The 25,697-nt window shown below is 28.1% G+C and overlaps 1 protein-coding gene across 3 annotated transcripts in view; it reads left to right on the top strand.

Moving 5' to 3' along the window:
- Positions 1-24,487, top strand: part of LOC111688016 (cAMP-dependent protein kinase catalytic subunit 3) — a 34,171-nt gene extending 9,684 nt beyond the window's left edge. For all 3 annotated transcript variants that reach the window (XM_046952306.1, XM_046952305.1, XM_046952304.1), the window contains 6 exons: positions 16,299-16,467; positions 17,478-17,587; positions 17,659-17,904; positions 17,972-18,153; positions 20,543-20,620; positions 24,289-24,487. In XM_046952306.1, coding sequence (XP_046808262.1) covers positions 16,299-16,467; positions 17,478-17,587; positions 17,659-17,904; positions 17,972-18,153; positions 20,543-20,620; positions 24,289-24,414 — 911 coding nt within the window. In that variant the 3' untranslated portion in view covers positions 24,415-24,487. The remainder of the gene's footprint in view (positions 1-16,298; positions 16,468-17,477; positions 17,588-17,658; positions 17,905-17,971; positions 18,154-20,542; positions 20,621-24,288) is intronic.
- Positions 24,488-25,697: the final 1,210 nt, after the last annotated feature.

Below are 25,697 nucleotides of genomic sequence, written 5' to 3'. Positions count from 1 at the left end.
ATTTTTGTTGGTGTTTTCTTTCTTCGAATTGCCTGATTATCTCCAGACTGTTGGTCTTGAGGTGTGAATATTTATATATTTTGCTCACTAATGTAAATATTTACAGTAAATGTATATGTGTTAATTTTTATGTGCATTTAAAAAGACTGTACGCGATAAAAATTTAATATAGGACAAGGTAATATGAACATCAATGTAGAAACATCAAATTTAAACGATATTAAAATTTTGATGATTTATAAGTTTGTTGGTTCATTGATGACTAAATACTCCATTTCAATTAGTAAAACACATATAATTTGTATTTTTTGCATGAACGTAATGGGTACCGAAAACGTAATTTCATACATTTACACTTTTAAATGTTTCCGATCTACGCTTAGCATTCCTGACTTGATTTTTAAACATATTTAAGAAAGACTTATGTAAAGACCTCATCATTTTTCGTTGAATGGTTTGGGGCATTCTATATTTGGAAAATTGCCATGGTGGATTTTCTTTCCTCTTTGGTGGTGGTTCAATTATTTGCTCCTTGAAGCATGTTAGTTTGTTTACAGCCTTATCAATATATTTTATTTTTTCGTCTATTTAGAAAGTGTGGATTAATTTTCTTTATCACTACTACAGTAGGAGTTGTAATAATGATTAGGAAGAATCTCTGTTATTTTCCATAATTCAATAAAAGCAGAGAACAATGTTTCGGCCTTTCTGCTCTATCTTTTTAGATGACCTACTAGGATATGCCTAAAGAATATCCTACTACAACTAGGGTAACACAAACGCACCGTAAAAAGGTGCCTTCTGATCTAAACATTTCCTTTATCGTCTCCATTCATAATTCAAGGTATCAATAAACTGGAAAAGAACATTTGTCTGAAACATTCTGATTGCGAACTAAATGAGAATGGCTTGCATTTATAAGAGTAATATATATTCTGCAACTCTATTTACTACAACTACACTATAATTTACTCGCGACATATGTTGATTTTAATGCTGTCTTGTTCGTTAATGCGGTTTTGATTTGTTACATGAATTTCCCAGTTGAAAGTATTGCTGGATATGCCAATATGGAAAATTTTCTTGAAAGTCAAAACTTTTATATTAAATGAATTAAACTGCTTTTGAAATTTTTTAAATAAATATTTCAAATAATTTAGCAACAACTTTCAAACAAGTTCTAAGTAATAGATATAGAGGTACTTTGTAAATTTCAATGCTGATAATTTAAAATTTTCGAGTACGAATACATTTAGTATAATTATAAAATAAATAATCACGTCCTTTAATCTTTATATGTTTTTTTTCTACATTTTAATTGTTTTACTTTAAATTCAGTTTTGTTTACAACATTAATGATTACAAGAAAAACAAACTCACACGCACGCCTACAATTTAAACATTGAAAAAACAAATAAGATATATTTGTTTTTACTGATCTTAGCCAACTTTATTTATTTTTGTAATAATATAAAATTTGTATTTCTTCATATCAAAGTAAATACATATTTAAGTATAAACATGCCAATGAATATTTGCAATGATCAACACTTACGTCTTATTAACCGAAGTCTTTTGCAATATATTTTTTTTAATAACCACAACAATATGTACTTCCTAGATATGTACTTACTACTTGCACTATGTTGTTGCAAAGATCATTTTTATGTATGTTTGTCTGTACGTATGATTTCATTCATATGTATATATATATGAATGGAAAAGTCTATAATTTTCTACATGGAAGCGACGCTGCGGCTGATTGTGTCAGCGATGACAGTTTTATCTTTAATTTAGCAATTGGATTTTTGTGGTCGTTTTTGGTTTTTATTCGGTTTTCCACTAATATTGAGTAAACACTGCCGAGTGTGTGTATATTTTATTTGTATTTAAGTTGTTTTTCATGTTGCAGTTGTTGTTTTATACAACGTTCAACCTAAACAACGCACAGTGTGGCACTATATATACACTAAGAAAATGGGAAATTTTTATATTTTTCTGTTGTTTTTTTTTTGGTTTGTATTTATTTATTATTTTTTTCATATAGTTTTTCATGTCTTTGGGTACGCTTTCTTCGTTTGTGTCAATTGCTTAAGTGTTTTGCAATATTTTATTATTTTTTCTTTAAATTCCTAATAAAATTTTAACAAAGAAAATGAAAAACAAGTTGTTTGTGTTTTTGAAAATAATTTATATCTAATTATAAACAACATTGAAAACAGACAGCAATTAATATTGTCATTAACAATTGGCTAAAGCTAGGAAAATTGGCAAAAATAATTTCAAAAATGTCCATCTTTTCTCTATGAACATTAATGTTCTGTTTTATTAAGTGCATAACGATCAAAATAATTTGAAAGTTGCGAAGAAAGTATTGTAAATGGTATTATTTTTTTAACAAAAATAATAATATCAAGATAAAAATTCACAAAAAGTACTTTTTTGGCAGGTTAATATTTGTCACAACCCCAATTAACACTTCTAATTCGAAAATCGTGTTAATAATAATATACTATTTGATGTGATTAACTTTTTGCTGATAGGAGCCCATTTCGAATACAATCTCTTCTGGAGAGAATGTTCGAATAAATAGAAAACCTCTTAATTACTTTGGTTTTCATTTGCCAAGCTTGTTGTAGAATTTTTCATGTTTTGGCATACGCTCATAATGATTTAGCAAGCTCCTGTGGAGGTTTTCAGTAATCTTTATAGACTAATGCCTCCTTTTCATGGTCTTCAACTGTGTGTCTTTGTCCACTTTGAGACAGAATCCTGGTGTTATTGCAATCCGGGAGAAAATAAGTAATACGAATGCCTCTAGTCCGTCGGGACTATATACTGATGGAGTCAAATGTTTTCTCGGCCTTTCCTTGGACTGATTTGACCTAGGGTCCGACCAGGGAGCCTAATCAAAGCCTGATGTTGTTTTGTCCTATTTATTGAAGAGGATTCTTCCAGTGAAGGCAGTGGATGTGGTTTAAACCCATGACAATGTTGGTTAAAAGACTGATACACAGTAAAATCTATAAATCTGTATTAGTTCGATGATGTTGTCGAGACAACAGATATCCAACAGATATCCAACAGATATCTGGGACTAAGCGTTGGATATGAGTTGTCGTCAAGTGTATATAATTTTTAATGGATGTTAATGAATGGTGATGGATATCAGGTCTCTTACACATGTGAGTCCGGATAAGTTCAGCGTTTACGGTGTTCATACCAGTGCCTTATCTGTGACTAAGAACAAGTTCTCGTCTCATTTGATAGATTCGTATTTCAGTCTTTAGATGCTATTGCCGACTCAATAGAATGATTAAGCAAAGTGCTTGAACATGAAGAAAGGTTGTAAGAGCAACAGGCAGATATTCAAGTAAAGCACCTTGACATCTTTTTGTTTTTAGTGTCAAATTATCACTTTTGGACGCGCAAACCATTTTCCTTACTTTAAAACAAATGGAACTCATTCGCATTAAGCTTCAGTAAATAGACATTTGAAAAAATCAGGTATTTTTTATTACCAAGCGAACCTTATAAACATATAAAAATGTTACTTTATATCAAATTATTTAAAATTTTTTAAATTCGAATATCGGAAGATTGTTATAATATTTTATCTAATAATTTTAAACTTATTCGGGATAAACAAAAAAACAAACTTGTTTTAACGCGTGTTTCTACACAAAACTATATTTAACTTATTGAGTCCAAAATAAATAAATATTATTGTTTATTGTTTTATTTTTCATTTGTTTTCACATTAAACAGCTAAAGATTTAGTTAAAGTCGTCCATTTGTCTAGTTTGAATTGATTTATTTATTTATTATTATTTTTTTTTTTGTTTGGTATATAGTCAATGTCTTATTCATGGTGTGTAGAGAGATTTGTATCTGCATTATATACATTTGTGAGTGTGTGAAAAGATTTAATGTTTTTCACACAATATTATATTGAAAATCCATAGTTAAACATCTGATCGACGAGATATTCGCTCATTTTATTGTCGCAAAAATCACATGTCCGAACACATTTTCTTCAACTTGCTTAATTCATTTGATTATTCTTTAAATTTATTTATATTTTCTCAACATTTATTTTGCAAAATATATTTTTTTCTTTGTGATGTTTGTTCAATGTTCACAAAATATACGGAGCAAAAATCATAATATTCCTACGTATGTATATGTATTTTGTTATATATGTTATGAATATCTATATAATAATTCTTTTATATAAGAAAAACAAAGTATTAACATAGAGATAAACATTCATAAGAACATACATACATCTTAATTTTATAGAACCCATATGCCAAATATTAAAAAATATATTAAATTAAATTTCAAAAATCAGCGACATTTAGAAAAAAACACACAAAAACAGCAAACGAATTATTAACTAACACAATAATTTTTGGCAAATTGCCGATTTCTGAATGAGTTTTTGTATTTCGGTATCGTACGAATTTTCTGAACAACGGATGTAAATCAACAAAATCATCACCAAATATTATTAGACAGCATGGTTCAGAAAACAAAAAACATTTTTGTCCGAATGGAAAATTATTAAGATATTGAAATAAGAATGACCTAAAAACGCATTAAAAAACATTTCTATAATTACAATCTACATGTGTACATATGTGGAGAAAATCAACTAAAAATCTTCAATTCTGGTTGTTATTTAAGGTCCTTTAATGAAAATTTTATTGCTACTATATGAATGTATATTAGGGCATAATTTAAAAATACATTTTTCAAAATCATAAAGTAAAATATAAAAATCGATTTAGGTCAGGGAAACGTTCTAAAGGTCAAACCAATAAAAATTATATTGTTTCTTACCAGAATAAATACAATTTAATCTTTTTCAAGGAAGGCCAAAAATCTTTGGACTCTAAAGTTTTGGAAAAATTTAAATGAACTCTTAACTAATAATATTAATAGAACAATAGAATAAAAAATCGTTCAAATGTGTGCCGCGGAATTCCAGGCTAGAGTGAATAAACAGGCCCCAATTTGTATGACTCAAGTACCATAATTTTTGCGTTTATTCCTATTTTTAACGGACACAAGGTAATCCAAAATATAGACTTAACAATGCCAAATTTGAAATAATATTGTTGAAACCAAACTTCGTGGGAAGAATGAGTTGCGGCGAAAAGACAGATGCGCTGTTAAGTCTATATTTTGAGTCTATATTACGAGTGACTCTAGGCCTAAGCGTTGGAAATGAGTTGGTGTTTAATGTATACGAGTCTTGTCAGCTCTAGAATGGGTGTGTCGGATGTTGTTCTCAACGAGTGAGTCGGATGAATAAGAAGTGTGCTGGGTTGAATGATGGTAGATGAAATATTTTATACAAGTAGGTTCAGAAAAAACTCTGTTCATACCAGATTTACCACAGTGTGTTATTTGTGAGTAAGAACAAAGTCTTCGGCTTATTTGATGAACTCAAACTTCGGTCTAATGGTTATGTCTTTAGGTGCTTTTGTCGACTCAATATAGGCCATCCCATCAGCGTGGTTGATGATTTTGTATCTCGGAAGTTAAGCAACGGGACGGCATTAGTCAAGATCAAGTACTTAGGCTTGTAGTCTATCTATTACCGATTTCTCAAAATAAATCATTAAGATCAAAAATTGGCACACCATGTAGTTAACGTACTTATATAATTAACATTTAAAGTCTAGCTAAAAGTTCCAAAAAATTTCAATTATTTTAAATTAGGTAAATTTATTGAAATAAAGAGTTTTATTGAACTATTTATTAGCATTAGCATAATCAAAGGGAGCTTCGCTACCCGAATCGAAATTCAATTAATAATTCAGATTATATTTTTGTTCATTTTCCTTGCTTTGTTTGTTTTTTAGTTCAAACATACATATGTGTGACTTTTGTTTCTATGTATTAGTAACAACTTTATAACTCCCACAATTCTTAACCGATCTTATTAATATATACATTTTACACATCTGAGAACAAAATCCTTTAAAATTAAATATTTTTTGCTAACTGTAGGATTAAAAGCGGTCACAATAATCGACTTGCCTATTAATTATGTAGATATGGAATATAAATAAATACATATGCATAAATACATATGTATAAGATATATACATATGTTTGCATGTGTGTATAAGATCACCTTAACAAAAACATTATTTACAATAGAATAATACTTTAATACTTATAGAATAGAATGTTATAAAACGTTGTGCCGATTGATAAGCTGACTAAATAGCTTTGGTCCTTTACTTGACAAGTTTGCAGGTTTTTACCAGAAATTGTAAATGAGAACAAATTTGAGCAATTAAAATAATTTTCTCTTTGCCAGAACTTGCAGGTTTTAGCCAGAACATGTTTTCCTGGCAAATAGAAAAAAATTGTCAAATAAATTATTTGTTTAAAAAAATACATTGAAAACAAAAAATATTTGATATTTTTTATTTATTTTCATAAATAAGTATGTGTGATTGTAGTTTTACAATTTTATTTTAATTTCAATAGAAATTTATATGAATAAATATCAATACAAATTTATTGAAAGGGAAATTTTGTTTTTTCTGTTCCCGTACTTTTTATAAGTACGAAGAGAAAATTCATTAATTCTCTTTAGCCAGAAAAGTTCTGGAACAAAGCTAATGAATGATTGATGGAATGATAAAATAAACATTTCATATTGAAAAATAACAAATCAAAATTTATTTTTAAAATGTATTATTTGAATTTTTCCTTATATTTGATTTATAAAATTCAAATTTCTATGTAAAATTATGAATTTTTTGACATATTCGAGATATTTTCCAGTTAACGAAATGTTTTCCTATAATAAATACAGTTTAAAACAATATACAAATTTAATATTTACACCGCAAAATAACAAATGGCTACAATTAGTAAATATGTACTATGTACTTGTATAAACAAAAACAATTTATTTATTGTTTTTTTCTCAGAGTCAATACTATAAAAAAGAATAATTATAATAATAATGAAAAACTCAGAAACACACAAAATAATTGATTCTGTCGAATAAATGCTGACCAGCCACACTGCAGTTAGTGCTATTTTCCAATAAATCTGCTTTACTAAGAAAAAGAAGTATATAAAAAAATATTTATTAAAGCAAATTGGACCATTGAACTGTTTTTTTTTCAGCTATTTTATTGTGATCTTTTTTTGTGCGTTTTTATAGCCATTAAGAAGGTTGTTGATTAAAACACTTAAAATGGCTCTTGACCCGATTTATTGATCTCTTTTTTGTGATATAACGTTCAGCAATAAATATGTATTTTTTATAGATTTTTATGAACAATTAAAAGTACTTGTGTTAATCTATATAATTACATGTTTTTTATATATGAACAATAGACATTCATATAAATAGATTTACTTTATTTTATAGTATCGAAAATAAACTGATGCAAAATTTAATAGGTCTTCTTATAATTCTCAATGTAGTTAGTGATATTATTTTAAGGGCAGGATTATTAACTATGTTTGTATGTTGTTCATATAATTGATCTGTTTGTCTTTTATTTAACTTGAAATTCGAGATTTTTATATAAGTTGAACTCCAATTAGTGCCAGTCATAATTCACTTCATTAATTAAAAATAAATATTTAATTACTCAGCATGTTAGAAAAAAATATTTATATCTTTTTTAAATTTATACTATTTTACAAGATAACCTCTGATGTGATTTCTAGACTTCCTCTCAATTAGTTCATTCCGTAAAATTTGTATGATTACATCACAATTTCGTAACTTCAAACAGTTTCATTCCCTTTAAAGCAAGTACATTCGCAGATCATACCCACCTAAAAGTATACCAACCGGACAATAATCGTTATGCGTAGACTACGTCTCGCAGTTTTCAAGAAAATGGAACCTAATGATAAAGCCGATTGATAACTATTTCACCTAACTTTGTGTCTCTATAAAAGTGCAACTAATTTTTAAAGAAGAATTGATAATATTGCTAATTTCATAAAGATCAGGCCCCATTTGTCTTTACCTCCCATCCAAAAATAAACAAATATGAATCTATTCATAAAATGTTATCAGAATCAAGTCATATTTGCCTTTAGCCCCCTTTTAGAAATTTGTTTTTCTTTCATATCATGCTTAAATATATCGGAAAAATAAAATAAATAACAATTAATATTGATAACTGATGTATTGAGGAGTATTTGTCGAGCCTTTTGAGATTGATGATTAGATTTAACCTTATCAACTGTAATCTCCCTAATTGCTCTCTGGCTGTAGGTAAATATGTTAACCAGTCCGTTATTACACGGATTTCTGAATGATTTGACTTGCATTTTGATTTCTGAGTTTTTAACTTAACCTCAATTTTCCCGACAAATTGTGTGTCCGGTATACGATCCAATGGTGGCCTCTGGTAGGTTAGTCGTTAGTGTTCTAGTCTGGTAGACCGGAGGTGGTGGGTGCGATTCCCACCTGAGACACTGGTTAAGGAGCGCACAGCAGGCCCGATAGAGACCTAGGTGTATTTTTTCGGATTTGATGTATATACATCCTCCTTTCAAACTAACTAACATACGATCTAATGCGTCCAGTATTCATTGATCCGATGTTTATGGATGTCTTTCTAATGTGTTTATTATTTATTGATAATGTATCCTATAATCTGTGTTGTTAAATACGCTTAAAAAAGCGCTCGGTTGCAAGTACCGTTTTATATCTTATATATTTTTGAATAAGCGAAATATCTAGGGCTTTGGATGACGTATTATTCATGGCCTCACTTCTATCTGTCGGTCCACACTAGGAAACTTTGTTTGGGAAATTTTTGATTTTGCGTGAGAAAGAAAGAGAAAGAATATCATTCATCTCTCTCGCGATACGCAGTTCCCGTACTCGGAAACTTGTTTTGTTTTGTTCTATTCTTCTCATTCGTAAAACAACAAATCAATGCAATTAATAAGTACATAGTTTCTGAAACAAAAGTTTCTATGTGTGGACATGAAACTTCAAAAGAAAATTAACAGAATGTTTCTCAACAAAAATTTCCTAGTGTGGACCAGGTCTATGCAAAATATTAGCAGTAGTTTGAGTAGTAGTTTGACATTACACTTTTTGTCCAAAGAAGTTCGCCAGATTATTGAAGCATAAGTAAAAACTGGAAACATTGACCATAGAAATATTACGACATTGTGTGCGTATCAAACAGGTCTAAGTCCTTTCTCAGCTAAGTTCCTCAGTCAAAATATCATGTGGTGCAATGCGAAATACCTTTTTCCTAATATTTACATAAATCCTTCATTTCGCAGGTTATACATCTATTCTTTAAATTTTAGATGATTCTGTTATGGTTTGTCTAATTATTGGAGAACATAATCAATATGTTTTTGAAAGCACTTCGATGTCAGTGCATACATCAAGCGTTTAATATAATCTCAATTTAATTGCCTTTCAAAATGTTATTAGTTCCCACAATATTTATAAATATAAACAATTATTTTATTTCAAATAAATAACCAATTAAACTCTAGAAAATTATTGCATATCTATTTAATGGTAAATTATTTTATCACATTTACACAATTGATATATGTTAATTTTGAACATTATTATAAAAAATAAAACAACACCAGTATTAGAGAGACTTTTGAGAAAGTTATTGCGTAAAGTGTTGGTTGCACAAAAGTTGATGATCATAAAATTTAACCATTTAACAAATAGTCAATCATCTCTGTCAGCCATTCATTCCATCAGTCAACCAGCTAACCATACAACTACCTAGTCAGCCAGTTTTCCAGACACTTGCTTTGGCAAACAACTTTAGCTTTTTTATTTTCAATAGGAGAAAAGTCTAAAAGTAATTGTCATGGTCGTGTTTTTGTCGTCACGAACAGCTTTAAGACACAGACTACATTGTTAAAGTTGAAGAAAGAAAAACCTGTTAAATAACAAATAAAAAATTGAAAATCCCAAACGGCGAGACAAATCAATAGACAAATAAAAGTAATGACAGGCAGACAGATTCATTATTTAATATGAATACTTAAATACTTATGTATATAAGTATGTACATAAATATGAACAATTATTTATATACATACGTTTGTTTACTACAATAGTGTCCTAACTTTACATATTTATAAGATTTGTACAATATTGTACATATATCTTAATAGGAATACCCAGTGTGCTTCACTACACTAAAAACAATATAAATAAAACCCCCTTTAAAATTTTTTTACATTTACTTCTTAATGGGAAAACCCTTTCCCATTTTTTAAGTCGGCTATATATTTATAGTGCAAGAATTTGTAGCAAATTTTAAAAATCTCACTATTTTAGTTTCCAATATATACACAAGCTGAAATCCCTCAGTATTCCAATTATGCGAGTTTCAGTATTTAATTTTAACTCTAATAGTTTCATGGATATCTGTATATATTTTTGTATTTAATTTATATGTATGGTGCCAAGTCCCTAATGCTAGTTGCAAACCCCTGTTGTTGCTCGTGCAAAATTGAAAAAGTGCTGAAAGCACTTATGATTTCCCAGTTATACCAATTTATTTATGTATTTATTCAGCATTTTCATACAAATTGTTCCCATATACTCATTTCAATGCCCCTGCGTAATTTGAGTATTCTAGCAGATTTTAACAATTTCCCAGATATACGAATTTGTCTATAAAGGTGACAGTGCCCAAAATATTCATATGCATTTATATGAAATTTCGAAATAAAAGGTGGTCCAGTTTTTTTATCTAATGAAGTTATGTAGAGAGATTTTCGTTCTTTTAAAAGTCCAAATACATATAAGAAATAGGCAATATTAAAGGAATTTTTTTACTTGATTGTTAGATACCATAGTAAAAATATCAAGGAAGTGTCATTCTCTCTTTTTGTCGCCATATTAACCATCTGACGTTTGCTGGTATTTTAATAAATCGAGCTACCACATTTACTTTGAAAATACCATTTTTTGTTTGCTTTCGTATCAAGCAATTGCAATTAGTGCTCCATCCGGTCCAAGAATACACGGTTTTCTTCAAGTGAAAAATTTTAATTTTAAAAATATAAAAGGCCTTAGATATAGAACTTGATGTGAAGGCTACCTAGACACTTATTGGACTGGGTAAATGCATTCCAAGGATTCTGATAGGCTTTCTAACGGGCAGGACAGCTCGACAACAGTTACCGCTGGACCTAAATTGTTTTGAAAATTATTAACATAAATTCCACAATCACAAAACAAAATTTCTTAGAAACTATTTTTCCCTTTTTCATATGTGGCAACGATGTTTTATTTATTAAGGTATTTTCAGACTACAATACTGAATATTAATACTTGTCAGAAAATCATGTAGTATAATACAATTTCGTAGTCTAAATACAATTGGATTGATTATGAATAAAAATACTTCTGATTTTTATTTTAAAGTTTTTGAAAAATTTCAAAAATTTCTAATTTTTCATATGTATCAAAGTTGTAATTAAAAAAAGAAACGTTAGAAACAATTTTTATCTGAAAAAAATAAACAGGCAAGTAAAATAAATTAAACATAAACGAAAAATTTAAGAACACAGTTGAATTTATAAAGGTAAGAATTGATAAAGAGTATGTCTGAAATATTTATGTATTTTTCTTACAGATTTTTTGATATATCGACCAAATTCTATAATATTTTTATTTTGAAATGTATTAATACTCAGTATTGTAGTCTGAAAATAAAAGCCTTTCCAATTAATAAACGTCAAAAATTAAATCATAGTTTTGAAAAACAAAAATTTTGAGTTATTTCACTCTAGAACAAAATGAGCAACATACATATGTACATACTCAGGAAATATAAATATACACGCTTGGTACCAAATTGACACCAAAGTGTTTTTAATTTTTCAAAAACATTTGTTGTCAAAGTGCAACAATTCATTGTCGAAATCTAAATTGTATACACTTCCGTTATCTAAATATGAACAAACGTTTTAAGTTCACTATTGACAATAATCCGTATAAAATTTATATGTATAGTATTGTCGTACGTATGTATATACTTTGAGAACGGATGTTATTGAAAAATGATAAACACTTTGGTGTCAATTTTGTATCAGACATGTATATTTCTATTTCCCTCTATGTATGTATATTCACATAAGTTCATAGTTTTTATAGTGAAATAGTGTTTATTTTCACTTAAAATTTGTTGTTTTCATAGAAAATAGGTTGACATTGTGTCATTAATCACTTATTTTATATATAAATACGCATTTCTTAAATGTACTTTAAATGTTTACTTTTAGTTTATTTAAAAGTACCTACACATAAATAATATTAACATCAATAATGCACATTTTATGGATGTTTGCCAAATAATAACTAGTTGAAGGTTCATGTCATTTTCAAATCAATTCAGTTAAATATTGTACAATTTTGACCCTGTCAATATACTAAGTACAAACATATATCATTGAATTTGTTAATGCGTTCTAATTTAAGACGTAAACTATAAAGACAATGGATAAAAATGTGTGGAATATTTATTATAACCTGTTTTTTTAAATGCTCTGGAAATTCATTCCACGATAAAAACTAAAATGACAAGTAAAACGATAATATTTATATCTCGATGTGTTTTATTTATAGATCATTACATATTGAAAAACTAAGCTTTTCATTGAGTCCGGTTATAGTAATACACCTATAATACTCTCCAGATAAAGATTTAAAAATATAATTTTTTAAAATTTCCAATCGGCCCTACCGATTTTACATAGAGTATAAAAAAGTACATCCCGAATCTAAAAGCCCTAATGGTAGGTACCTCTCTAAAAATTGTTTTTTTATCAACTTCCTTTCAGAAACATGTGTAAAAGTTTATTGAACTTTTCCATTTAAGAGAAATTTTTGTATAAAACAAACAAAAATGAAAAACTAAATCTATTTTAAATATTTTTTTTACAATTTACGCCAAACGTTATAAACAATTAAAAGTTTATTGAACTGAACTTGTTAAATGAAATGCTATACATACATTTTAATTTATTATACAATAATTCTACAATAAATAACATTTTAATAGTTCATTTCATAAATGACCACTAATAATTATTTAATGAGCTATTAAAAGAAAAACACGCTAATACTAAAATATGTGTGTATTTACTTTAATATTTGTGTGATTTGTAATATTTTCACATTTTAAATGTCGAAAAAACTATTTGAAACGTGTTTGGATTTGGATACATACCTACAAATGAACCAGTTCAGCCAAGACGTCTTGTCGTACTCTTGTAAACTTTGAATCGTATTATTATTTTACCCAACACCACCACTTTAGTACGGAAGGTATATTGGGTTTGTGCTGATGTTTGTAACGCACAATGATATAGGTCCTATACCTATACCTTAAAGTATACCAATCGGCTCAGAATCAATTTCTGACTACAGGTCACAATTTTGAAGATAATTTAATAAAATTTGTTTCATAACCTTCTATTGTCCCAGAGACGAAGCCTATTGAAAATGGTTAAGATCGGCCCATCGGTTCATTATTTCACCTAATCCCCATACAACTGAATCTGCCGAATAGGGCTTTTAAGTTCATAATTATGTATAATATACTCATATCTCGACAAAAAGCTGCAAAACCAAATTCCATACTAGCCTTCAAGTTCATGAGGGTGAACTTTATAATTATATGGTCTCATTTGACCATATAATTATATGGTCAAAATTTGTCCATAATTTTTTCCAACAATAAATGGCTTAAATATGTCTGAGACAAGGTACAATTCAACTAAAATGTTTTATTACGAAAACTAAATTTCATTTTATTTTTGTGACAGGTATAGGGTATTTTATGGTCGGCCTCGCCGAAATTTCTTACTTGTTTTTTGTGTGAATGTATAAATATTTAAGATTTTCTCAGAAGATCATGCCAAAATGCATGGCAGAAACTAAAAACTATATAAGTATAGCAAAATATACATTACACTTGAAAAATAATAGTGAGCACGATCGAAGCCATTAGCCTAATGGCTAAATAAAAATATAATTTTACATAAACACGAAAACAAATTTTCATATGACTAAATAAATATCTATGTAAATACCTTTAATAAATATTAGAAGAAAAACTTTATTAGTGCATAAACGTGGTTTAAGTGAAATTGAAATTAATTTATTTATAGTTTATGAAAGTAAAAATAGTTGTAGAACCTCTTTAAAATATTTCATAAAATTATGAAGTTGTACAAACCTTTAATTCATAGATAAAGAACAATTTTCCAATATCTATACATATAAAAATGAATGTGTGTTTGTTTGTATGTTTGAACGCTATAGACTACTAAACGGCTGAACAGCGTATTCCTGTATGTCTGGAATAGTTAATAGGCTACTTTTCATTTTAAATTTTCAAGTGGGCGAGGAACAACTCCCACATTAGGAAAATATAAAATTCGTGTATTTGAGATAATATAACAGTTAGAGTCTTCAAATTTTGTCGGAGGCACTATAGTGTCAATATGATTATATGGAATAAAAAGTGGGCGGACTAGCGTTAGGGGGCGTGGCACCTCCCATATTAATTAAATACAAAAATTCGTATATCTTGGAAACTATTACAGTTAGAATATTAAATTTTTGTACAAATAACTTCAACATCCATATAATCATTTTGGGTAATAAATTGGCGGACTACCCATGAGGGCAGGGCACCTCCCATATAAAATAAATACAAAAATTCATTTATCTTGAGGTAATGTAACAGTTAGAGTCCTAAAATTTTTCGGAGCCATTTTAGTGTCAATATGATTATTTTAGGATAAAATGTGGGAGGACTAGCGTTAGGGGGCGTAGTACCTCCCATATAAATTAAATACAACAATTTGTTTATCTTGAAAACTAACACAGTTAGAATCTTAAAATTTTGCATGAATAACTTTAATATCCATGTAAACATTTAAAGTAATAAATTGGCGGACTACCCAGGGGGTAGCGACACCTCCCATAATAATTAAATACAAAAATTCGTTTATCTTGAGATAATGTAACAGTTAGAGTCCTAAAATTTTGTCGGAGCCACTTTAGTGTCAATATGATTATTTAGGATAAAAACCTTTAGGAAATTTTTTATAATTTAGTAACTAAATAAATAATTTTTTTGATTATTATGATTTTCATTTCGATAGGGGTAGCGAAGCACACCGGGTATTAGCTAGTTACTTATAACATTGACTTGCGCTTTCTTTCAATTGTTGTCGGTCGATCTATAAAACCCTATTTCCGAAGGCAGTTTTACAAAATTCGATTTAAATATGAAGACTTCTAAAAATAGCTTTGTGCAGCTAGATTTAGATTCCAAAACACAGAACAGATGTTTGATTATATTTAGTAGCTGATATTAAAAAATATTACAATTTGTATTGAAGCTATACATAGTTATGAATCCCATTGTCTGTCATCTGTAAAGAGCCAATTACTGTTCAAATTCATAAATGTTTCCCCTTCTATATAATAGAAGAGAAAAAAAGTTATAATATCAAAAAACTACTGTAACTTGGTTTAGCATTTGAAACACGATTCGCTGACCCTATAATATTTCAACTAAGAAAAAATTGCAATCGCTTTGGGTCTGTAAATAGGTTTGAGCCCTATTGTACGAATGCCTTTATCTAATAAAATGTTTAGAGTACACTAGTAAGAATAATATAAGTATTGCAAGGGATCTTGTAAAGGTACTAGAGTTAAATCTGGTCCGATGTCTGCCATACATAACATTTTAACTTTTAGGATCTATTTAGTAGAATACCTATACATACATATATACTTTATTGGAACTCCCATCTTTTGGACGGTGCCTTCAAAAACATATATATGCATATGTATGTTCATACATGTTTTCTTTTATTTTCGTATTAAATAAACAAGAATTTAAGTGGCCATAATACACATTTTTTCTCATTTTAAACAAAACTAAATTTATATAAAAAACAAAATTTCTATATCATATTACACAGTTTTCCAATAAATGTTGGCCAATTTTTTTAAACAATCGCATGTTTATTGGACTTTAAAATAAAAAGTATGCGTCCATTTGTCTATTAAACGCCAATTAAAATTCCTAAATAAATTATGTGTACGTACAAAATTTACGTGATTTATGTATATATTGTTATTGTTTACTCTTACATACATACATATGTATATTCATATAAAAATATTTTTAATGTTAAAAAAAAATTATTTATTATTTTTAATATTTATTATTTTTTGCTAAAAATTCTTGCTTTCTTTTGAATATTTTTAGGAACTGGAACATTTGGACGAGTATGTCTGTGTCGTGATCGTGTGTCAGAGAAATATTGTGCCATGAAACTTTTAGCGATGGCTGATGTAATTCGTTTAAAACAAGTCGAACATGTGAAGAATGAACGCAACATATTGCGTGAAATTAGACATCCCTTTGTTATTAGTTTGTAAGTACGAATATTGTAATAAATACTATGACAAAAATGAAAACTTACATATTACAAGTTACTATTTTTAACAGTTCTATGCATTAGAACTGTTGAAATTATAAATTTTTTTATGGTATTTTAAACATTACCCTGAAAAGTGCAAAAACCACAAGTCATGTATTTTTTGCCTTGTTGCCAAAGAATAGAATTAGATGTTTTTGCTTTAACAATCAAAACTAATAAGTGTGTTATATTATATGCAACAAATCTCATATATGGACCTGGGCTTCTACTTTTGTAGTCCATATCTATTGGTTCACCATTGCAACGATTTTGGAATTTGTTCACAGTAGCCACAACACACAAACTTCATAAATGACACATGATGTGAATGAGAAATTCTAATTCAGTTTTATAATCTAGAAAAATATTGCATGATCTCTGAATCAAACTTTTCATTTTTATTATACGAACCAATCGTTTTTGTTTTTGTCGAATTTCATCAATATACCGTTACATACATATTTTTAATTTAGTCGTGAACATTAAAGTTATTTTTGATGGTTGGCTTTTTAGAGAAGATGTTTCTAAATGTTGTTGTCTGAATAAAGTTATGTATGTCCGTCAAGGATATGTTGGTTGGTTATCGTGGTAGTTCGCTGCGTTCCGTGAGAATTCTAAGTATGTCTGACTAGTAAGGAAGTGGTAGTGTATGAGTTTAGATAAAGAAGTGCCGACAGAAAAACACTATAGTTGATGGGAAGACAATGAAATAAGCTTATCCCAATTTTGTCAAATAAGACAACCGAACCTACACCTCAGTTCATTCATATTTAATGATCTGGTATCTCTTCAGAAATCGGCAAAACTTAGTTTTTTATAAATCTTTATTATACTGCCACTTTTTGCAATGATCGGGGCTTGATCTAGGTACTTCAGTCATCTTTAGAAAAAGACTTGAAGGCCAATATTAACTTAGAACTACTAATATAATGATAATAACTTTAAAAAAATATGTTTCTTTCCAGAGAATGGTCAACAAAAGATGACTGTTGTTTATATATGATCTTTGAATATGTCTGTGGTGGTGAATTATTCACATATTTAAGAAATGCTGGTAGATTTAGTAGGTCATCAGGTAAGTTGTATTGAAAATCGGCGATAAAATTTCTGAAAATAATTCTCGTTAAACGTTTCTTTTTATTTTAGCAAATTTTTATGCGGCTGAAATTGTTTTGGCTTTAGAATATTTACATTCTCTACAGATCGTTTATAGAGATTTGAAACCCGAAAATTTATTAATCAATCGTGATGGCCATTTAAAAATTACAGATTTTGGTTTTGCCAAAAAATTAAGAGATCGTACCTGGACTCTGTGTGGAACTCCCGAATATTTAGCACCTGAAATTATACAATCCAAAGGTCACAACAGAGCAGTGGACTGGTGGGCTTTAGGTATATTTCCTATTTAAAAACTTATTTTCTTGACTCTTGATGGCAATTGTTTTCTGGTTTTGTTTAGGTATTCTTATTTATGAAATGCTGGTGGGATATCCTCCATTTTATGATGAAAATCCATTTGGAATTTATGAAAAGATTCTGGGTGGTAAAATCGAATGGCCCCGTCATATGGATCCTATTGCGAAAGACTTAGTTAAGAAATTGTTAACGAATGATCGTACAAAACGTTTGGGTAATATGAAGGTGAGTAAAACAAATGTTAGTATTTCTTCGAAATAGAAATAAAATATTTGCTTTCATCTTAAAATTTAATTTAAAAAATTTAAGTGTCATCGCACTACAAATTTTCCAATGTCATCACCTGTGATCACAACTACATATGTATATATAAAAAGCTGTATAAAATCTGTCTGATTATCATAAATCTTAGTTAAACATAAAAGAAATAGCAATAAATTTTATGACATTATCAAAAAAAGAACAAAAACCATAATCAAATCATTAACACTAAATTAAATATTAAATCATTTTCAAAAATAACGACATTTCTAAAATTAATCAACTCATATTTGGACCAAATTCATAAATAGAAACAGAAATACAAATTATGAAAATAGATGTACATATAAAAATAAAATACATTTTAATTGTAAAAATTGTAGTAAATCTTTACGAAAATGTACCATTAGAATGGTGTTCACAGCACACACCCCGTCTAGAAATGGGTGTAAACATGATTTGAGAACGTGTGCAATCGGAAAATGTTTTTATAAAATATTTTCCTATTTATATGGCGGTTTTGCAAATAAAACAAACAGAAAGCATACGTACAAAATATGTACATGCAGACGTATTTTTAATTTAAATAAAATTAAATAAAATAGAATAAAATATGAAATATCAACGCCAAATGGACGCAAACAAATGATATAAAAATAAAAAAGTTTTTCTCTTCTTTCTTTGCTCGTATGGATACAGGCCCATAGAAGACTTATTTCATGTCTTTCAAATTATAAAATGGCATATGGCAAAAACAACAAAATAACACAAAATCTTAATTGCTATTAAAAATTTGAATTTAAATTTAATGTATTTGAAAAGGAAGGGAAATACAAGATTAATGTTTTTAAGTTTCTAAACATTTTTAAATGTTTTTTAAATTTATTAGTTGTTATTAAAAAATATAAAATATAAATTTTATATTGAAATTACAGTAGGTGACAAAAGAATATGTACATACATTATGCCTGGGGAATTATTTTCGTTTCGAATTTACAAAAAAGGTCTTTGTTTTATTTTTTAGATTTGAGTCTAGACAACTTAGATAACTTATCTCTATTCTCCAAATAAATTATCCCATTCCGGCCATTATCATATAAATATATATCCATTCGGTAGTTTTTTATGCAATTTTCTGCAACATTCTATTCATATAAGTGTTTTTCTTTACTAACACTTATATCCCGTAAGGAGTGGATAGCTCCGAAATTTCGACATAATACAGGAGCTTAAGTATCCTACCACCTGTCTAATCAGATAAAAGTAGCCCACTACTGGTTTCAGTCTGATTTCCTGAGAATTTAGCAAACCCTAATTAAGTGTTATTTTAACTTTGATAAAAATATGTTCTCCTCCAATTATGGATAAATATTTAGAAACTCGTTTACTGGACGTAATTCTTGAATATTTCCCATTCAATTTTCATAAAGGATGATATATCCGTAATAATTTCGCTTCTTAGATATTTTAAATAATGTTTTACAGAGTTCCATTATATTCTCCGAATGCTGTACAATAATCCTTTCATAGAATATGTAGCATAATATCAACCTCGGCCTTCCTTATTTGAAGAAGGGTTCTCGCCCTATTCTGGTTCGGATTACCTCATAGAAGTTTTTGCGGATATATCCACCATTTCACTATTTAAAGCTCTCTTATCAACAGATATTGCTCTATTTGCCTTCTCACTGTTTGGAAATTTGTTAATCTCACTCGGCCTATATTTAGTCGAATCAAGTATACACATTCCATTATTGCACGGACTTCTGCCATTACATTTGCATATGCCAATGACGTACTGTAGACATGACTCCTTGTCCCGAGCAGATCAACACTGGCACCGGCACTGGGTTATTGACCACAGTACGTCATTGTAAAGCTATCTACACCAGAAAACAGCTTACAGATGTAAGGAAGGAAAGGGTTTAATACATATATACCAACGTCACTCTAATCACAACACTAGTTTTTAGGTAGAAGTCCGTGCAATAATAAACATGATTAGACTAAATGTAGGGCCGACTGGGATTAACAAATTTCCAATAGAGAGAAGACATGTCCAAAGCATTTGAATTTTCGCCCGTACCGAATAGGAGATTGACAATCGGCTATCCCTCATATTTCATAACCAGAACTGGCAAACTTTCTCGCCAGAGTCTGCCAGTACCAGAACTCATATTATACTAATGTTCAATGAATCAGACGTTTTGATGGCAGAAATAAATACATATGTACATAGTTTCGATATACATAGCTACATAGCTCTTAAAATCATAATTGCGAATATAAGATGTTTCTATTTTCAATTAACTGTCAATTTTTCAATGTGTACATTTTATCTATATCTTTTCAGAATGGGGCTGATGACGTTAAAAGGCATCGGTGGTTTAAAGATTTAAATTGGAATGACGTCTATAACAAAAAGCTTAAGGTACGTTAAAAATAAAAAATAAAAATAATATGTTTGGAAAAAAAATGTTAAGTGGTTCGGAATTAATTTTGTTTGCCAATAATTAAAATAAGGTATTAACAACGTTAGATTTTTTCGTTTATTAAATTATTAAAAAGTAATCGATTTATTCAAAACATGCAAAAAATAACAACAAATATTATATTCTAATTATATGCAAATTTTCTTATTTATTTTGAAGCATTTTTTTCTTCTAGTTTTAAAACGTGTTTTCATTGTTTTGATTATTATTATTGTTATTATTTTATAAAATTTATTTTTTGGGATATTTTCGGGTTCATACGTGAAACTACCTACGCTATTTTTTCCTTTCTTTTTTTTTTTTTGGCAAATTAATTTTTTTGTTAGCTTCGTGCAAAATATAAAATAAATTTGCTGTGTATATTAAAGAAAACAAAATAAAAATGTGAAATTAGGTAAAAATGAGCAAAATGAAATATTACTAAAATATAAAATTTTTATATATTTTCAAATTATTTACCAAAAAAAAAAAACAACAAAAAAGAAATGATACATTATATATTAATGAAAGTTTGTGAACTGTGTGTGCACAGAATTATAAACAAATTCACATTTTGATTATGGTCATAAATTATTTGAAAACAATTTAATTTGTTAACAACCTAGGGATCGATATAGAAATAAATTCGTATACAACTTAAGTTAGAATGTTTTCGTTTGTAGTTGCAAATTGTTTAGTTAAATACTAGATTATTTAACTGCAATCATCATCGCGCCATAATCATCAACATCAACCCGGCAGCATCAGCATTTGCATCAAAAATTATTACCATTTGTTGTTTGAGTTATTGTTTAATGCTATTTTTATTGTAATTCATATATAATGGGATCTTTAACATTTGGTGCAATTAATCAAATAATTATTCTAAAAATATTTATGTATTTGTACTTAGACAAATACAGCAGCAACAGGAACACCATTCATCCATTGAACGATCCATATTTGCAAAAATTTATTTAATTTTTTTGTTCTTTTTAAAAATGTATTTGAGGCAACAAATTGTTTCTATGGCGTTACCAGATTTGTTTGTTAACAAATTATTTAAAGATGATATAATATAAAATTCTAATTTTGTTTACATTTACAATATTTATTTTATTTACATTACACATGTTTCAACTTACAAAACAAACATGTATTATTCGAATAGTAAAAGAAAATCTGTTGAAAATTAATGGGGCTATTTTGAATTTTTATTTGGCAGATGTAACATTATTTTAGAACATTTTTAATGATCCTTCTAATTTTAAAATACACACATACATTTAAATTAATTTTTTTTTTGAAATTTACATTGTTTTTTGGGGCATTTTAAGTTAAATTTAATATTTGTAATTTTTGACTTTCATCAAATGTGTACCTTATAATTTTAGAGATTTTTAGAGATTATAATTTCAGAGATAATAGACTTTGCTGGAGACGAATATGAATGAATTTGTATTTTCTTGTACTTTAGATCGAGTTACCAGAAATTATTATTCCGAAACATTACCCAAAATATTTTGGTTTTGTAAGCTGGGCCGTTTTCAAGAAAATATCTAAGGTACACACGATTTTACCTAGCTTCAAAATTTATTGTTTTGCCATAGATGTAGGGCATATATGTAGAATTTTCCAATCAGTGTTCGTGAGGAATATTATACCCGGAATAATATCATTCCTAAGATGTTTGAATCTAATGTCGACGAAAACTTGACAATTACAAGGTGCTATAGAGTTTCATTATCCTTTCTGCATGCTCTACATACGCCCATAATCCTGTGTGTGCACTCAGAATACGTACTATCATACTAACTTCAGACTTCCTAATATTGGGGGCTTCTCATTCTGCTATCTTTAGGGTCACACATAGGATCATTATGGTTCTACATGCAAAACATAGTTCGACATGGTTACTATAACTAAACTATGTCCAAAAACATATAATTGTTATTTTAATTCTAGTTAAACAATATTGTTGTTACTGTAATCATTTTCATGTTCATGGCAATTATAAATTTGAGTATGATTCAGCGAAAAATTGTTATTTTTTAATAACTAAATAATGGTTACGATGAAAACATATTATGTTACAACCATTTAAATTTACAAATTTATGTTGCTATATGTTTTATAACCATTGTATATTATGTTGTTGGTACAATAACAAAACAAGTTTATTCAACATATTATTTTGCGTTGAAATAATTCTCATTTTTTTTTTCGAATCAAATTTAAATTTGCAAATCGTGTCATGTATTTATTGTAGGTATTTGCTATTTTAGAAACTGTAATTTTACTGATTCAGTAATCAAAATAAATTTGATTTAGAAACATATTTTTTACCAACTTTTTGATGACATTGGATCATAATATAGTCATGTATAACAAACAATATTATGGAAAATAGAAAATCTTATGATAAATTTTTTCAACTGTGTTTAATCATATTATGATATTTTAAAATGGTTACAATAATCATTATATATTTAGACTACAATCGTAATTTAAACCATAATATGTTGCTCTTAAAACATGATTACCACAACCATGTTTTTTCTCTGCGTGTATCCACCGTTTTATTATTCCAAGAGTTTTCATGAATTTCTCTCACCCATATTTTTAATAGACAATGCAAAAATTTACCATTCGTATTATTGGCCATTCGTTATAAAGAGCATTCATTCAACTAAACGTTCACGGGTTTTGTAAAATTATTCAAAATTATAAATTGTGCTTTTCTGCAAACGGCTATGGAAATTTTTACCCAATTTTAACATTGGAAAAAAATAATGATATTGATAAACAGAGTTAAACACGAATATAAATATTTAAAAAAAACCGTATCGCTTGGATAAAATGCCATTTTAGATATTTTGAAAAGCATTGATTATGGTTATTATATCGTCGAAAATCTTCGACTGCAATTTTTCACTTGTTTAATATAGATTTTAAAATGTGAGAAGTTAGCTTTATTTTTTAAACGTTTTAGCTTTTTTTAAACACTAGCAAAATTATATCGATATGTAAGTGATGCTCTTGAACTACTTCTAATAATTTAATAACCTTGATTTTTTACGTATTCAATTCTATGATCTATATTGTAAAAATATTGAATAATACGCCAATTCTCTGGCTTTAGATCCATTCGAAGTACATCTTGAATTTGAGATGTACTGGACTTGTATTTACTTTACCTTTATGATTGTGTAGAGATTTCAAAATTCGTTTTAATTCAAATTACTATAAATTGACATGTAATTTTTTCTTTCATTTATTCATAATGATCGTATAAAGTTTTTTGTAAACATTTTTATATGGGTAATTAATTTCCGTTTAATGTAGCAAATTTAATTTTCATTATTTTTATAGTTTTTTTTTATTAAATTTGCTCAAAAATTCTAACAATAAAATAAGGAGCAGAGTTTCTCAAACTTGTTGCTGTTTTTTTTAATAAAATCTTTTCAAAATAAAATGTAAAAGTTTTTACGTACAGTTTGGTTGTTATTTATTTAATGTTGACAGAAGATTTAAATTTATGATTTTGTTCTATTTATAATTCTAAAAAATATATATTTATTTACAATATGTTTTCTAATTTATTTTTTTGTTTTTCTTTCGCCCACAGCCACCCATTATTCCCGAAGTACAGTATGATGGCGATACCAGCAATTTTGATGATTATCCCGAAAGTGATTGGAAACCCGCCAGGGCAGTAGACCAAAGTGATTTACAATTATTTAAAGATTTCTAATTAGTCTAAATATTAATTTGCATTAATTTATTTATTTATTAATTTTAATATATAAGTCTGTATTTATGATAAATTGAAGAAGAAAAACAAAAAAAAGCATGAGGAAAAATAATAATAAAACAAAATTAAAGAAAAAGAAAACCAAATTATATAATATTATAAACAAAGATGCTATACCCAATAAATATTTATTAAAAATAAATTTCAATTGTTTATTAAATTAAATAAATGAAATGTTGAAAATTGTATTCACATGCAATTTTATAATAAACTAGCTATACCCAGTGTGCTTCGCTACCCTCATCGTAGTGGAATAAAATAAATATCATTATTGTAAATGTATATATATCTGCAATATCAATAATTCCCCTTTTAGAGAACTCTTTAAGTTTGATTTTATGATTCTAGTCTCAATATTACAGAAAATTAGAAAAAACAGTTGAAGAACGAAAAAGTACCAGACAGTGCCTTTTTATATATTTTCATTAAATCAGGATGACGCATGTTAAATTTTCAACCAGAAACCAAAAAAAATCGCATAAAGATTTTTACACAATCAGGAAGCTACATGTCCAATTTAATGTTTTTAGGTTCAATATTATAGAAAATTCGAAAAGTATTAGTAAAAGAACAAAAAAAGTAAGTCAGAGTATGCTTTTTCAATTTTCGTTCAATTGGGATACTGCGTGTTTAATTTTATGTTTATAAATTCAATATTTTAGAAAGCTCTAAAAGTACCAGTACCAGTGAATTACGAAAAAGTACCAAAGGACCAATCTTATTTAATTTCATGTTCCTAAGTTCAATATTATAGAAAATTCAAAAAGTACCAGAAAATATTCCAGTTTAAATTTTCATTTACTCAAGTCCCTGATTGCTTTTAAAGATTCTAATTAACTCCGGGCTCCACATGCTTAATTTCATGTGTCTAGGATCAATATTATAAAAAGCACAAAAAGTACCTTTTGAAGAACGAAAAAGTACCCTTTATAGGTTCTCACTTAATCCAGGCTCTAAACGCTTAATTTCATGTTTCTAGGTTCAATATTATAGAAAATTCAAAATGTACCTTTTAAAGAACGGAAAAGTACCAAAAAGTCCCCTTTTATAGGTCCTCACTTAATCCGGGCTCTATATGCTTAATTTCACGTTCCTAGGTTCAATATTATACAAAAATCCAAAAAGTACCTTTTGAAGAACGAAAAGGTTTCAAAAAGTCCCCTTTTATATGTTCTCACTTAATCCATACTCTACACACTTAATTTCATGTTTCTAGGTTCAGT

This window comes from Lucilia cuprina, chromosome 5, assembly GCF_022045245.1.
Source record: "Lucilia cuprina isolate Lc7/37 chromosome 5, ASM2204524v1, whole genome shotgun sequence".
Classification (NCBI taxonomy): Eukaryota; Metazoa; Arthropoda; class Insecta; order Diptera; family Calliphoridae; genus Lucilia; species Lucilia cuprina.
This window is presented reverse-complemented; position numbering and strand designations above follow the sequence as displayed.